Source organism: Podarcis gaigeae (assembly GCF_964106915.1).
Source record: "Podarcis gaigeae genome assembly, chromosome: 12".
Taxonomy (NCBI): Eukaryota; Metazoa; Chordata; class Lepidosauria; order Squamata; family Lacertidae; genus Podarcis; species Podarcis gaigeae.
The window spans coordinates 10,680,967-10,696,136 of NC_139688.1; the positions used below are offsets into that span (position 1 = coordinate 10,680,967).

The window sequence follows — 15,170 nt, forward strand, 5'->3', positions numbered from 1 at the left end:
AGATGGATTCTGCAAACAATGATGTGATCGCATGGAAATGTACTTTTCCCAACAGGCAAGCCATAGTAAAGGTGACGACTAGGTGCTCCCATTTGTCTGACAATTACTACGTCTATGTCCCTCCCCCCAAATGGTGTAATTTCTTGTCCCGAGGAAATGCTGTTGTATGGACTGAGAAGTGTTGCTAAGGGAGGTAGCGTAAGCAGACACTTTTGCCAAGCCGCAGGAGTTACCTGTCCGTGGGTGTCTCCTGGAGGTTTCCCAGGTTCAAACCGCACAGCCAACCCAAAGTCTGCTAGCACGGCTGTCAAGTCATTTTTCAGCAATACGTTTTTGCTCTTGAAGTCCCTGCAAAGGGGGGGGGGGCAGAGGAGGGAATGAAGGTCAGCATTGCTCTGAAATAGGTAGTTCCAGGTGAAATATTGACTCGTTCATAGCCTATGCGAGTTCTGCTACGGATGTAAGCATGAGAAGGGGGTTTGATCTTGTTTTTCATGAACGGAAAGACCAGCAAGCAAAATAAGGCCAACCTGGAGACCAGCTCATCCTAACCACCACCAGGCGGCTTCCCAGTTGGTACATGGCCTTTTCGGTGGTGGCTCCCTGGAGGTGGAATGCCCTGTCTCGGAGTTGCATCCATCTCCATCATCAATCTTCAGGAGGAATTTGAAATCATTCCTGTTTATCCAAGGATTTGGTGACTGAATAATTATGTTCCAGGCAAACATAAGATTGTTGGATGGAAGAGTGTCTTTAACTGCTATAAGACTAACTGGTTTTAGATGTTTTTAATTGTAACTTTTTTAAAAAAAAAAATCTGTTTTGGAACGTTTGCTTTGTTTTTGTATTATATGATACATCTGTTTGCCACTCTGGGCTCTTTCAGGAGGAAAGGAGGGATGGGAATTCAATAAATAAACAAAAAACAATAAGCTTCTGAAACCCCTTGCTGTTTTTATGTCATCTAGACTCCTCAGCCAGGCCTTTTCTGGAGAGTGGAGTTAGGTTCTGGAACCGTAGCTGCTGCCCTGGCTCCCTCACTTTTTGTCCTTACCTACCCTGTAAGTTCAAAAGCCCTGGCTATTAAGTCATTCCTGAACTTTCTAACATTTTCAGCGTGGGTTAAGAAGAAAAAGGGATGTGGGTGAATATAATTAAATTACAGACCTTAGGCAGCAGATGGCAAGCCCATGTGTGTTTGGCATTATAATTCGCCTGCCATCAATTCAATTCACTGTGGTAACCCTGCCGGCCGGACCACGGGACAACAGCGAGGCCCAGCGACATAATTAATGAGGGCAGAGACAATTGTTTTCTGAAATCTCCTGTCGGAATACGTTACGGAGAGAGACACCGCAGCAGTGAGAGGAGAAGAGTTCAGTGAGTTCCCAGGGTACAGAATGCCCTGCAGGGGAACGGCATCCTCTCGCGATTCTCTATTCTTCTGAGAGAAAGGTCTTCCTCACATCCTAAGCACTGGAGGGATGATACAACCGGCACCACAGATTCCAGGGGCCCAGATGGAGGAAACAGAGGTGGCTGAACCGCTGCTGAGCACTGAAATTGGCGAGCAATATTTTGACAGAATGTTATTTACTCTACTTGTAACAGGGGCAGCCAATGTGTTGTCTTCTGCAACAACTGCGTGGTCAAGAAAGATGAGTACAGTGGTACCTCGGGTTACATACGCTTCAGGTTACATACGCTTCAGGTTGCAGACTCCGCTAAGCCAGAAATAGTGCTTCAGGTTAAGAACTTTGCTTCAGGATGAAAACAGAAATCGTGCTCTGGCAGCATGGCGGCAGCGGGAGGCCCCATTAGCTAAAGTGGTGCTTCAGGTTAAGAACAGTTTCTGGTTAAGAACGGACCTCCGGAACGAATTAAGTACTTAACCCGAGGTACCACTGTATTGTGGTCGAACAACATCGGGAGATGTTGTTGTTGTTGTTGTTGTTGTTGTTGTTGTTATTTTGGGGCTGTTCACAACATAAAATGAATGGGCCTAATTTAGTCATGTGCATTCATTTCAACAGGTCTCCCCTGAGTGAAGCTTCAGCTGAATGTCTCCCCTATTTTAAGAAACTAAAACGGATGAAACTTCAGGAGTGAAAGAGCCACTGACAATGACAATCAATGCTTCTCTTTTATTTGTTTAGGATTAAACAAAACAACTTTTGTTTAATACTAGGACAAAACGCCCATGTAACCAGTGCGTTGCTGTCTCAGAAATCCTCCAGCTTCTCTGGCCGGCTTTGACAAAGGAAAATGCAATGATCTCAGTGGCTGAACACATGCAGAATGGCTCCAGCTTCGATACCTAGCCAGCAGAACAGGGAAACCCTGGAGAACTGCTGCTGAGGTACATGGACCAATGGCCTGGCTTTGTCTGTGACAACTTCCTGTGTTCCTAGAGCTGCCCTTGAGGCACGTGAGCATCAACGCAATGTGTGAAAGGCTATAAACAAGGTAAGAGTTAATTGCACGGCAGAATAAGACACCTGGCCTAGCCAGATGGGTCTGCTAGAATTTGTTCCGGGTAACCTGTCTCCAAAAGACATCATGTCCCAATGAACTTTTAAAGCGATTGCTAATTGCGAACGGAAGCCGCTTGCTTTTGTTTAGGGGCAATAACAGAAAGCGGCGGCGGAGGTGGGAGAACTTTTGTGGAAGGAAGGAAGAATGCCCCAGTATAGATACAAAGAGGGGGCAGTTGTTTACGAAAACGGAAACCTCCTCCTGCACAGCAGGGGGTTGGACTAGATGACCCTGGGAGTCATCCCCCCCCCCCATGCTACAATTAAATGAAATCAGATTCTGTTCTCTTGCCGGCAATTTAAGTGTGTGCAATAAAGTGCCGTCAGGGGGCAGTGCAGCACTTAGAAAGCTAGGACAATAGTTTCCAGACTTTCTCCCTTCAATCCTTTCTGCGTGGACATTATCCCTATGTATCTGCTATGAAAACAGTGCCATGCTGCAGAGAATTCTAGGCATGCATGCACCCCAAATGTGCACACACAACGCCACCAAGCATATCAACTGACAGGGCACCCTAGAGAGCCCCCCAACACCCCCTTTGCACAGGGAGGCTGTACAGAAGCCATCGTCCACAGAGCTCCTCTGGCATTGCAGGTGCCCTAACAGAGGAACCTCTGAGAAGCTTCCCCAGTGTCTGAAAGCCTCTGAGCTGAGGCCATGCCAAACAGTGCTGCCGCTGATGTGGATTTTCAGAGGGGGAGCCGTGTCAAGGCTGCTGCAGTGGCCCTGAAAGGAAGACTTGAGGCTCCTGAATGTTATTGCGGCATAAGCTTCTGTGGTCCAGATTCTACACGATCTGCGGGGAACCCCTGGAGACTGAATGTGGGCCCTCCACGCCTCATTATCCAGCCCTCAAAACTCCCCCCAGGCCACCCTCCTCGCTGGCCCAATTTGGCACCCCAAGTATCTTTGCCTGGCTGGATTGGCCCTTGAGCTCTGATAATGCCTCTGGGAGGAAGATAGAGGGGGCACGTAGGAACTAGACCGTTGACCAGAGCTAAAATTTGCTGTTTTGCCTAATTTTGCCTATAGCCCTGCCCAGGGCTGGGGTGTGGCCCTCAGAAGGTTGCCCAGAAGGTAATTTGGCCCTTGGAGTGAGAAAGATCCCCCATCCCTGACCGTTAACAACTGATGGAAGTAGAGTCTTGGGTGCAAAAGTTCTTATGCCTTAGCCCAACAACACTGGACGGCCCCACACTGGCTATTCCTCAGCGGTGTGTGTGTCAGGAGTTCAGCCTACACTCAAGTAGGACCCTGGCAGAGACACATGCCCGACAGGCATGTTATCTCCCTCCTGGGCATTCGTTCGGGACCTTCAAAAGCTTTCTTCAGCCCAAACATCACAGCAACCGATGCCAACTGACACCGGCACACTTAGGGATCCACAGAGTTTGCACAACTTGCGTAACAGACCTCAGCAGCTCAGCATTTTGGCTAATCTACTTTATTTACATATAAACACGCACGGAGCACTGCAACATGGCTCCCTCTCTCTCTAGCATCAGACGGCAAAGAGAAAAAGAACAAAGGACAATAGTCCCACTTCATGGAACACAGTAAAACAAAAATCCTGTCTCCGTCACTTCCCACTCTGTGGAGTCAAAACACATACCATCATGTGAAAGACAACAATCCTATGACTGCAATGATGGAGCAGGAATTCTAAGTGTGTGTGTGTGTGTGTGTGTGTGTGTGTGTGTGTGTTGTGTGACCATCTCCCTGCCTAACTCACCGCACAGGGCTGTTGTGAGGATAAGATGTGATGCCTCCATTTTATCCTGAGCTCCTTGCAGGAAGGAGATGCAACACAACCAGTGAGCAAACGCACATTTTGAATCCTTGCCGCACACCCGTATCATTCCCCTCTCTCTCGTCTGCTATGCCTACGGCTTTCTTTCACTGTGCTTGGATAGCACACCTAGCTGGGTTTACATTATGTAAGTAAAATGAGGCTGCCCTGGTCACACACCGAGAGCTGTGTCTCTTTTCTTTGTGTTGGAGGTCACAGGCCTTGCTGGATAGAAGTGCTTCTTTCTATTCCTTCTTCCTTCATGCCTCCCCAACACACACAACTCTCCCTCTCTCTCTCTGCTTCAGAACTGAGAGCGGCTCCTTCCCACACAAACAAGTTAATAGGACTTGAGCGAAACGTCTTCATTGACCTGACAATGTATTATGAGGGCACGCTCCTTATATAAAGCACCGCATAACACTGTCCTGGTGCCTGAGGTTAATAACGACAGCAACAAAAACAGGCCCCACGTTTTGCTAAGAGACAGAAACTTGTTCGAAGCAGGGGAAAGAACTTGAACCAGGGTCTTCTTGAATCCAGAGACAACTCTCTATTCACCGGCACCACAATGACTCATTTATTCCCTCTGCGGCTTTAAATTGGCAGGCGGCGGGGAGGGCTGCGTTTGTTAGATGGCAACCCATTCTCTTCCCATTGCTCTCCCTCTCCCAGAATGTCTTCCATCACTGCAGTTCATGAAACGGGCACAATGCTATACCTACCATTGCTTGGTCCCGAGGAGCATAAACAGGTAGGCAGATTTGTATAAACCAGCCTTTCCCAACCTGGTGCCCTCCAGCAAAAAAAAAAAAAAAAAGTGTGTGTGTGTGAGAGAGAGAGAGAGGAAAAAAAATGGTACAGCCATGTTGGTTGAGACTGATGGGAGCTGTATTAAAAACCAGCAAGGGGGCATGAGATTGAGGAAGAAGGCTCCCCTTCAAACTGGTGTTCTACTGCAGGTGCAGTGGCTGCTGAACACAGCTGAAACAGGGGACCTTCTGCATACAAAGTACACACCCTTGGATTTGTGGCACAATTGCCTACATTTAAAAACAACAACGAAAACCCTCACGTACCTGTGTGCTATAGCAGGTTTATGTCCTTCTCCTTTACACCAAGGGACATCTTCGTGCAGGTACGAGAGTCCGCGAGCCATGGTTTCTGCTATATGGCAGAGTTCGTTCCAGCTGACAATGTTCCCTTTCAGGTAGTCAGTCAAAGAGCCCTGGAAGAATCAGGACATGATGTGTAGCAAGGATTCTCTTCCCCACCCCCACCCTGGCCGCTCAAAAGACCCTTATTGCAGCTAGATAGTTATGAGGGGCATTCAGTTCACAATATTTATTTATGTAAACAATTTGCCATTATTCAGAGGCAATGGAGTGAACCTCCGGGGGTCTGGAGAATCACAGCGCCTGCTGTGGCTGCAGAAACCGGTAACTGCTACTTCCCATGTGGTGGTGGTGGTGGTGTTTTGCTGCGTTAGCAGCATCCAAGTGACCTCTCTGGGGTGCTAGTCTGGGCAAGATGTATGGAGGTCCTGGGTTGCCCAGGTGACCTCCATCTTGGCCTCTTAAAAAATGTATAATACAGTGGTGCCCCGCAAGACAAATGCCTCGCAAGACGAAAAACCCGCTAGATGAAAGGGTTTTCCGTTTTTCGATGCACTTCGCAAGACGAATTTCCCTATGGACTTGCTTCGCAAGACGAAAGCGTCTTGCGAGTCTTGCGATTTTTTTCGCTCCCCCCCCCTTTTCTAATCCGCTAAGCCGCTAATAGCGCTAATCCGCTAATAGGGTTGCTTTGCAAGACGAAAAAACCACTAGACGAAGAGACTCGCGGAACGGATTATTTTCGTCTTGCGAGGCACCACTGTATTGCTTAGCTACAATAGTCACTATAGCAGTTTGCAAGAATACAATACCAAACAAAAAGTCAAAACTATAAAATCAATCTTAAATGCCAGCTAGAATTTAAAAAAAAGTCTTTATTAGGTGCTGGAAATTCAGTAGGGAAGAGGGCTATCTGATGGCCGTGCATTCAAGCCATGGGGAGCCACTAACAATAACCCTTAACGTGGTCCAGTAGCCTACGGGCAGCTCATGCAGACTTATGGGCACTGGAGTTGTGTGCTGGCAATAGTCTGTCCCCATCAATGGTCTAGTCACAGCCGCTTTGCACCAACTGGAACCTCTGGGCCAGGCTCAGGGGGAGCTCCACAGAGGCTACATTTCAATCATAGGCATAATCCTGACAAAGTAAAGCGCTTTAAGGCTGCAATCCAGTGTACATTTACCTAGGAGTTGTCCCACTGAACACAGTGGGAGTTACACCTGAGTAAAACAGGTATATGATAATGAGTTGCAAGTAGTGTTCCTTTCAACGGGAGAGGTAAAGATAGGCTTCAGTTTCCCCTCTGGGATAAAGCTGCTTAACTTTTGGCTGCATGGCACCAAATTGTCTGAAAAGCCCCTATTGATTTCCAGCTTCTGCGGAAAGAACTCGACAAGTTTCTCGAACCTTAGGTCGCACCCTGAGCAGAAAAATCCCCTCTCTTTTTCTCTAAAAGCAGAGGTATGTTTTCATTTTGGGCAGTGGACATAAGAAACCCACCCAAAAAATACCCTCTGGGCTAAGCAGCCTTAACTGTGGCAAAATGGCAGAACCTGATGACGTTTGTATAAGAACGGCAAGGTTCCCACGTGTGATGTTGTGGCTGATGTGTACATACCAGCTTCCACCCGTACAGAGAAGCAGCCACACCCCTGGTCCCATAAACACATTTCCAGTGCCACCTACCCTACCCTATAAAAAGCATTAATCAGAACTGGGGGTTTGCACGACCCACCAAGGAACATAGTAATGCAATGAAATTCAAAACAGTAACCCTCAGTTTCACATTTATTCAAAGTGCAATTAAAACTATTTAGTTTAATTGTACAAAAGTGATGAACCTAAATCCGGTGACACCAGATTTTCAAAGTCTGCTGGCCGTTTGCACCTCCAGCACTCCCCATTCTGCCCCCTTGCTTCTTAATTCCCCTCTAGGTAATCCCACCCTCTCTCAGGAGGTGGAAGCACTGATAAAGAGGGTCTTTGAATGAATTGGTGAATAAAGGAAGTAGGATCTGACACTAAACTCCTTCCCCACTGTTTATCCCATCTCTTTCCCTTCTCTTAGTTTTGCCCTGCTTCTGGGAGGGTGAGTGGGCTTTTAAAACCTGCCTCATCTCTTGGCTTCCCCTACAAGGGGAGACAGGTGTTTGTGTGTGTGTGTGTGTGTGTGTGTGTGTGTGTGTGTGTGTGTGGAGTTGCTTCCCCTTCAGTTTGCTTCAGGTCTTCCTGCAGCTATCGAGATGACAACACAGTCACACATCTGTTACCTTGTCATGGTAAGCTGTGATCAGCCACAGCTCTGCCTCCAAGTTTGTTCCCCGCTTCTCTGCCGCGATGAACTGCAAAAGGTTTTCGTGCTTCATGCCTGGGGTGTTGAAAATCTCCCTCTCGCTCTGCCAGGATTGTTTATCCTGTGGGTAGGGCAGGGGGAAAGAAAGATAAATGCTTGGGGAGGGGTGCCGTATGGAATGGGGAATCCTATAAAAACGGGCATTCGTGAAGCTACGCGGCTGCAAATGTCGTACAAAAATCATGGGAATTAAAAGTTCAGTAGGGTGCTGAGAAATCCCTGTTAAGAGATTCTTGGTGCTTGGCACAGAACTCTAGGAGCGTTTGCACAAGGGCTCTTAAGAAGTGGCTTGTTCAGAGGTTGATTTCAACAGCAAAGTGTGATCCATACACCCCTCAGCTAAACATCTGATTGCACCCGTGCATATTCACCTATGAATATTGAAGCATTTTGGACATGCTGCCAGTCTCTGTCAACAGCACTGGAGCTAAACGGAGAGTCTGACCTAGTATATGGCAGCTTAATGCTTTGCAACAGGAAGAGACTATAATAATAATAATAATAATAATAATAATAATAATAATAATATTTATTATATTATTTATAATAATATATTATATATAATAAATAATATATTTATTATATTATTTATTATATTATTATTAATTATTTATTATTTAAATAATATTATTTATTATTTGTACCCCGCCCATCTGGCTGGGTTTCCCCAGCCACTCTGGGCGGCTTCCAACAAAGATGAAAGATACACTAAAATGTCACATATTAAAAACTTCCCTGAACAGGGCTGCCTTCAGATGTCTTCTGAATGTCAGGTAGATGTTTATCGCTTTGACATCTGATGGGAGGGCGTTCCACAGGGCGGCGCCACTACCGAGAAGGCCCTTTGCCTGGTTCCCTGTAACTTGGCCTCTCGCAGTGAGGGAACCGCCAGAAGGCCCTCGGAGCTGGACCTCAGTGTCCGGGTAGGACGATGGGGGAGGAGACGCTCCTTCAGATATACTGGACCGAGGCCGTTTAGGGCTTTAAAGGTCAGCACCAACACTCTGAATTGTGCTCGGAAACGTACTGGGAGCCAATGTAGGTCTTTCAAGACCGGTGTTATATGGTCTCGGCGGCCGCCCCCAGTCACCAGTCTAGCTGCCGCATTCTGGATTAGTTGTAGTTTCCGGGTCACCTTCAAAGGTAGCCCCACGTAGAGCGCATTGCAGTAGTCCAAGCGGGAGATAACCAGAGCATGTACCACTCTGGCGAGACAGTCTGCAGGCAGATAGGGTCTCAGCCTACGTACCAGATGGAGCTGGTAAACAGCTGCCCTGGATACAGATTTGACCTGTGCCTCCATGGACAGCTGTGAGTCCAAAATGACTCCCAGGCTGTGCACCTGGTCCTTCAGGGGCACAGTTACCCCATTCAGGACCAGGGAATCCTCCACACCTGCCCGCCTCCTGTCCCCCAAAAACAGTACTTCTGTCTTGTCAGGATTCAACCTCAATCTGTTAGCCGCCATCCATCCTCCAACCGCTTCCAGACACTCACACAGGACCTTCACCGCCTTCACTGGTTCTGATTTAAAAGAGAGGTAGAGCTGGGTATCATCTGCATACTGATGAACACCCAGCCCAAACCTCCTGATGATCTCTCCCAGTGACTGCATGTAAATGTTGAAAAGCTTTCTTGTGGGTAGGATAATCTCCCTAGGAGAATAATTTTAAAACTTATTTGTTGCCACACTATTCCAATTCAGTCGCTTCTCCATGTCTCCATTTAAGCTTGATGGGCATAACTTTCTAGTGCCAACCTTAACGGATGCTTCCCCCTATGCCAATTTTTTTGAACAATGCAACTAAAATGACTTTGGTACAAAAAACTAAGAGAGGGGAAACTGCCCATGTGCTTGCACATAACACAAAGCCATGGTTTGTTTTACATGCAAATGAATAAGCTGTGACTCCTGTCTCCAAAGCTCGTCTTATTTTCCAGCTGTTCTTAGAGCTTTCTGCCTCTGTGGCCTTGCAAGTATCTGGGATAGGGTGGCCAAACAACCCATGGTTAAGAAAGGTTGCTGGGTTCAGACCAAACCAGAGTTAAAAGTTAAGCAAGCCATAGTTCATGAGCCAACAACAAACCTTGACTTCAGATTGTGGTTTGTTGATAGAAAAGAAACCATGATTAGGCTGGAGGGGTCGGTTCAGATAGCCAAACAAAGCTTGACTTTGGTTGAACACACCACAACTTATGTGCAAACCATGCCATTGTACATCACCTAGAATACCTTCTTTGGCAAAACACACACACAAGTTCTATTAAATAATGCAACTATTCCTACAAAACTCCAGCTGGAGAAATTTTGCAGTTTCACTTAACTAGAAAACATAAGAGTTTTAAAATGAAAGTTCTGTTATCCGACATTTCCCACCTATCCGTTGTGTCAAAAAGAAAGGAAGAGAACCAAGGAGCTGTCAAATAAAGCTTAGCTAAAGGTTTTCAAAAGCTACGCAGAAAAGAACAAGGACTAGATAGACATTAACCAGATTTAAACCTTTTGTGTGTAATCTTAACAGTTACAGCTTTCTAATCTGGATTAGGGCAGGATATCCAACTAGTTAGTCAGAGCTGGCTTGGAACAGATGACATTAAAATCTTCTTTAAATCCACGATGGCAAACAAATTGTGGAGGATTAAAAAGAATAAGGGACAGTGTTTAAAGATTTCTCAGACTACAGCTAAACTACAGACTTAAAAACTGGTTCAACAATCATTCCCTCAGTCATGGGGATCCTTAGGAATTTTACTTCTGTGGGGGAAGAGAAATAGGGTTCACTGGTAGAGAATTCTCAGCATCTTCATCCTGCTCTCAAAATTATTTGGGGAACATCACAGGGGATTAAACTGGTGGAACAGAAAGTATGGATAGGCCTGCAGCCAACTTGCAGATGTATATATGCTTCTCTGTTCCATAATTCTAGACACGAGAACTCTGAAAGCACAACTGAAAATTGTGCACCAAGGCAAGTTAAGCAGGCATCTAAAACCTGTATAACGACTCTGAGGTTGCAGCACTCATCTTGCTTTACTGGCTGAGGGAACCAGTGTTTCTCCTCAGACAGCTTCCGGGTCATGTGGGCAGCATGACTAAGCAGTTTCTGGCGAACCAGAGCAGTGCATGGAAATGCCGTTTACCTTCCCACTGGAGTGGTACCTATTTATCTACTTGCACTTTGACGTGCTTTCAAACTGCTAGGTTGGCAGAAGCTGGGAACGAGCAACAGGAGCTCACTCCATTGTGGGGATTTGAACAACCGACCTTCTGATCAGCAAACCCTAGGCTCTGTGGTTTAGACCATAGCGCCACCCATAACCTGTATGTAGACCCATAAATCCCCTTCCACACCTCTCTTCTCGTTAATCTGGTTTTACTCTCCAATCAGCAATGGGCATACAATGTATTGACTTCTTCGACATCACCAAACCTGGCAATGGTGCACATGGTCAAATTCTGGCTTAGGAGTGCTTCCAACATTGCGTAAACAGAGTTCCACCTGTGCAACAGGATTTTCTCTGATTCTCTCCACCTGCCCCCACCAAATCCACTCTGGGCATTTCCCCAAACTTCTGGATCAGACTTTGAGGGGGTGGGGCTACAGGAGGAGTTTCTGTTGCACAAGCAGACGTTTGTTGCATGACCAGAACGTAGCTTTGCTTGCAACTCTTTAAAGACTTGGATGCCCGCAAACTGTAGGCATCCTTTGCACAAGTAGGGAAGCAAACTAATAAGCCACAGCTAACCAGTGTTTCCTGTGACATTCAACCTTGGAACTATGGTTAAGGGCTTCTAAGCAAGCCAGGATTTGTAAGATTACTCTAAACTGTCTCGTTCGGAAGCTGTGAATTGGAGTTTCCTGATTCACACATCGCCAAGCTAAGGCCGACTGCAGTTTTCTGACTTATGAGGGAGGAGCAAAAGGGCACCAATGTCTCAGCACCACGTATTTTCTCTACAGTGCCAACGTGGCACACTGTTCTGTTCTGTTTCCAGAACAGAAAAGAAGTGTGGACATTTCAGAGGCGTGCCCGTTTAGAAAAAACCCAAAAAGAAACAACCAAGAAAACACTGTTAATTATGCAGAAGGTAAGTGCTGTTCTTAGATAAATGAGTCACTGATTTTCTAGGTACAAACAGCAATTTAAAATAGGCTATTTGCTTTCAGCCCTGGGCAAAAGCTTTAATACACAAAGTGGGTGTGGGGGTGTTTGTGGGGGTGGAATGCCTAGAGGTCTCCCAAAGTTTTTTTTTAGAAGAAGAAAAAAAACAGAGCCACCTCTGCTAATCACAAAACACTTGATTAGCTCAGATTTATAATGGAACCACAGTGGAGATGATACGCCACTTTTGCAATTAACCATTGAGCAGATGGCTTTTTAAAAGGTAATGGCAAGCATAGGAGGTTCCCACCCAGCCCGCGATCGCTCTTTGCATGGGTAGAAAATCCCTTGTTGGCATAAATGCAAGTAGCAAGCATTGGTGTGTGTGTGTGTGTGTGTGTGTGTGTGTTTCCTGCAAAGCTTCCATGGCACACCACCTCACCAGCCAGGGTCTCTATCTGAACTGGGGGAAGAGGGGGGGGGCAGTTGCTAATTACTTCTTAAAACCCCATTCACGCATTCACTTTTTGAAAGCATGGAGCCTTGTCTAGTTTGGCTCTGCCATGAGATCCGTTCCGAGGTCTTCTGTGTGCTGCAGAGCAAGGTTCTTTCATATCGCTACCGAAACAAAAATATGCAACATCTGAACTCAAGCGAAAGTGCCCTGCAGATGTCAATGTGTGGTTATCAGCCCAGCTCATAAACGGCAAGTGCTGCGGGAGGTGGAGGTTGCTAACGAGATAAATGAGGTGGGAGCCCTTGAACTTTTGTGTCCGGCGAGGATGCCAAATGCCGCCCCCTTCCTCGCAGCAGGTAGCCAACCTGAAGGCCCAAGAATTCAAGGAGTCCTACATTTGCTTATGGGGTAGACCTCCCAGCTCCAAGGGCACCTCATCTTCTATGCACCTTAGCCATTTTCTTACTGATTTAAATCTATGTAGCTCAAGGAGGATGGCATTTAATAGACACTGCATTACGTAGCAACAGAGAATCCTGAGTTTTACCCAAATCAGTCCCGTATATACCGTATATTTTGCTCTATAAGACAACGCACCTAGTTTTTGGAGGAGGAAAACAAGAAAAAAAAATTCTGAATCTCAGAAGCCAGAACAAGAGGGATCGCTGCGCAGCGAAAGCAGCAATCCCTCTTGCTGTTCTGGCTTCTGGGATAGCTGCGCAGCCTGCATTCACTCCCTAAGACGCACACACATTTCCCCTTACTTTTTAGGAGGGAAAAAGTGAGTCTTATAGAGCAAAAAATACGGTAATAAAAAATAAACTGGCAACTTGCTGCTGGCACCAGCCAGATTCCTATAGTTTCCACACCTACGTGCTGGTCAGTCTCCACATTTTCTCACAAAGTGTTCTGTGTGAGGCCTGCATGTAAGAGACCTCTGGTGTGGTCTCACTGACCAATCCACCCACATAACTTAGCTAAAAGAACACTAGATGTTGGGAAGGGGGGAGCGTTCCCCACTGTAGTCCTTCGTTCAGGCGCTCCATGGTGTCTCCGCAGATTTGTGGTTGAAGACGGGAGACGACACATCCAATGCATTATATTGTTCCTATTGATTTTTAATTGCATATTTTATTGCATCTTTTATTTCTTGTATTGCATTTTACTGCGCTGGAATTTGAATGGTACGAAACACAATACATAAGAAATAAAAGAAGCAATAAAAATACAATTTAAAACCATACAGCATCTAGCTGCAATACAGGCGGAAAAACCATCAAATGGTTCACTAAGACCCTCAGTGATTTGCAAGCGGCCCAAAGGGCGAAAGTTCAGGAACCACTGACATTGTGGGGATTTCATATCCCAATATCTTTTTAATGTGACTTTTAATTCTCCACCAACCCACAGTGCTTTTATATTGTGTCTCTCAATTATAATTGCTTGTGGCAGCGTACAATGCAAAATAAACCAAGAGTACATTGGGGACAACCATAACAAAGTTTCTGGATAGCTCAGTTGTTAACAGTGTGGTGCTGATAGCACCAAGGTTGCAAGTCTGATCTCTGTATGGGATAGCTGAATATTCCTGAAATTGCAGGGGGTTGGTCTGGATGATCCTCAGGGTCCCTTCTAACTCCAATGAGCCTATGATCTATGGTCTGTGATCTATGGTCTACATCAAGAAACAAAGAAGCAGCAAACAAACCCAAAGGAGAAGGAATACGGGACTAGCAGGACCTCTGGGCCTCCATATGGTGTTGGACTACAACTCCCATCATGCCCTGGCCATTGGGCCATGCGGCTAGAGCTGATGGGAGCTGAAGAAAAATAGCATCTGGGGAGCCAAAGGTTTCCGAACACTTGGCTTGAAGTTTGAAACAGCAAAAAGGAACCTTCTACCATATGTGGTGGACATGCCCCGAAATTGGGAAATTTTAGAGCATCATCCATGAAGAAATAAAGAAAATACTAAGAATATCATATAGTAAAAGGCCAGAGGCATTCATTTTAGGAATTTTAAATGATATTCCAAAAGACAAAACTAAATTTTTCTTATACACGACATCTGCAGCAAGAATCCTGGTGGCTAAGTATTGGAAAGGGAATCAGTTACCCACTAGGGGAGAATGGCCATGTAAACTTTCAGAATATTTAGAATTAGCCAAATTGACAGATATAATAAGACAAAAACCAAAAAGTGAAGTGAAAAAGGAATGGGAGTACCTAAATGAGCATCTTAAAAGCCAAGGTTTGAGGACAGAAATCTGGCTGAGTCTGGAATAACCTTGCGAAGTGAAAGGATAAAAAAGAGGGATTTATATCTAGATGCTAGGATAGAGATGATAACAAAAACAGGAAAACAGGAAAATACAATGAGAGGTAAAGGAGGTGCTGTGGGATTAGTGGAAGTCAATGTTTGTTTTTCTTTTTAGTCTTTATATTATTAACTTGTAAGATATGGATTTGGTTTTTTGTTTGCTGGTTTTTGTGTTTTGTTTATTATTATTATTTGATATTTTTTGTGTTGTTGTTGTGTGGAAAATACTAATAAAATTTACTTTAAATATTTTTTTTTTACAAAAAAAGAAAGGGCTGCATCAATAGGAGTATAGCATCTAGATCAAGGGAAGTAATAGTGCCACTGTATTCTGCTCTGGTCAGACCTCACCTGGAGTACTGTGTCCAGTTCTGGGCACCACAGTTCAAGAAGGACACTGACAAACTGGAACGTGTCCAGAGGAGGGCAACCAAAATGGTCAAAGGCCTAGAAACGATGCCTTATGAGGAACGGCTAAGGGAGCTGGGCATGTTTA

The 15,170-nt window shown here is 45.6% G+C and overlaps 2 protein-coding genes across 3 annotated transcripts in view; one reads left to right on the top strand and one right to left on the bottom strand.

Annotated features, from left to right (window-relative positions):
- Positions 1-15,170, top strand: part of LOC310827694 (uncharacterized protein) — a 940,809-nt gene that overhangs the window by 904,618 nt on the left and 21,021 nt on the right. The window lies entirely within an intron of this gene.
- Positions 1-15,170, bottom strand: part of ACVR2B (activin A receptor type 2B) — a 140,492-nt gene that overhangs the window by 19,613 nt on the left and 105,709 nt on the right. For both annotated transcript variants that reach the window (XR_014556492.1, XM_083704230.1), the window contains exons 6-8: positions 7,711-7,854; positions 5,404-5,552; positions 234-348 (exon numbers count right to left, since the gene is read on the bottom strand). Coding sequence is in view for 1 of the 2 variants with exons in the window: in XM_083704230.1 (XP_083560356.1) it covers positions 234-348; positions 5,404-5,552; positions 7,711-7,854 (408 nt within the window). In the remaining variant the exon portion in view is untranslated. The remainder of the gene's footprint in view (positions 1-233; positions 349-5,403; positions 5,553-7,710; positions 7,855-15,170) is intronic.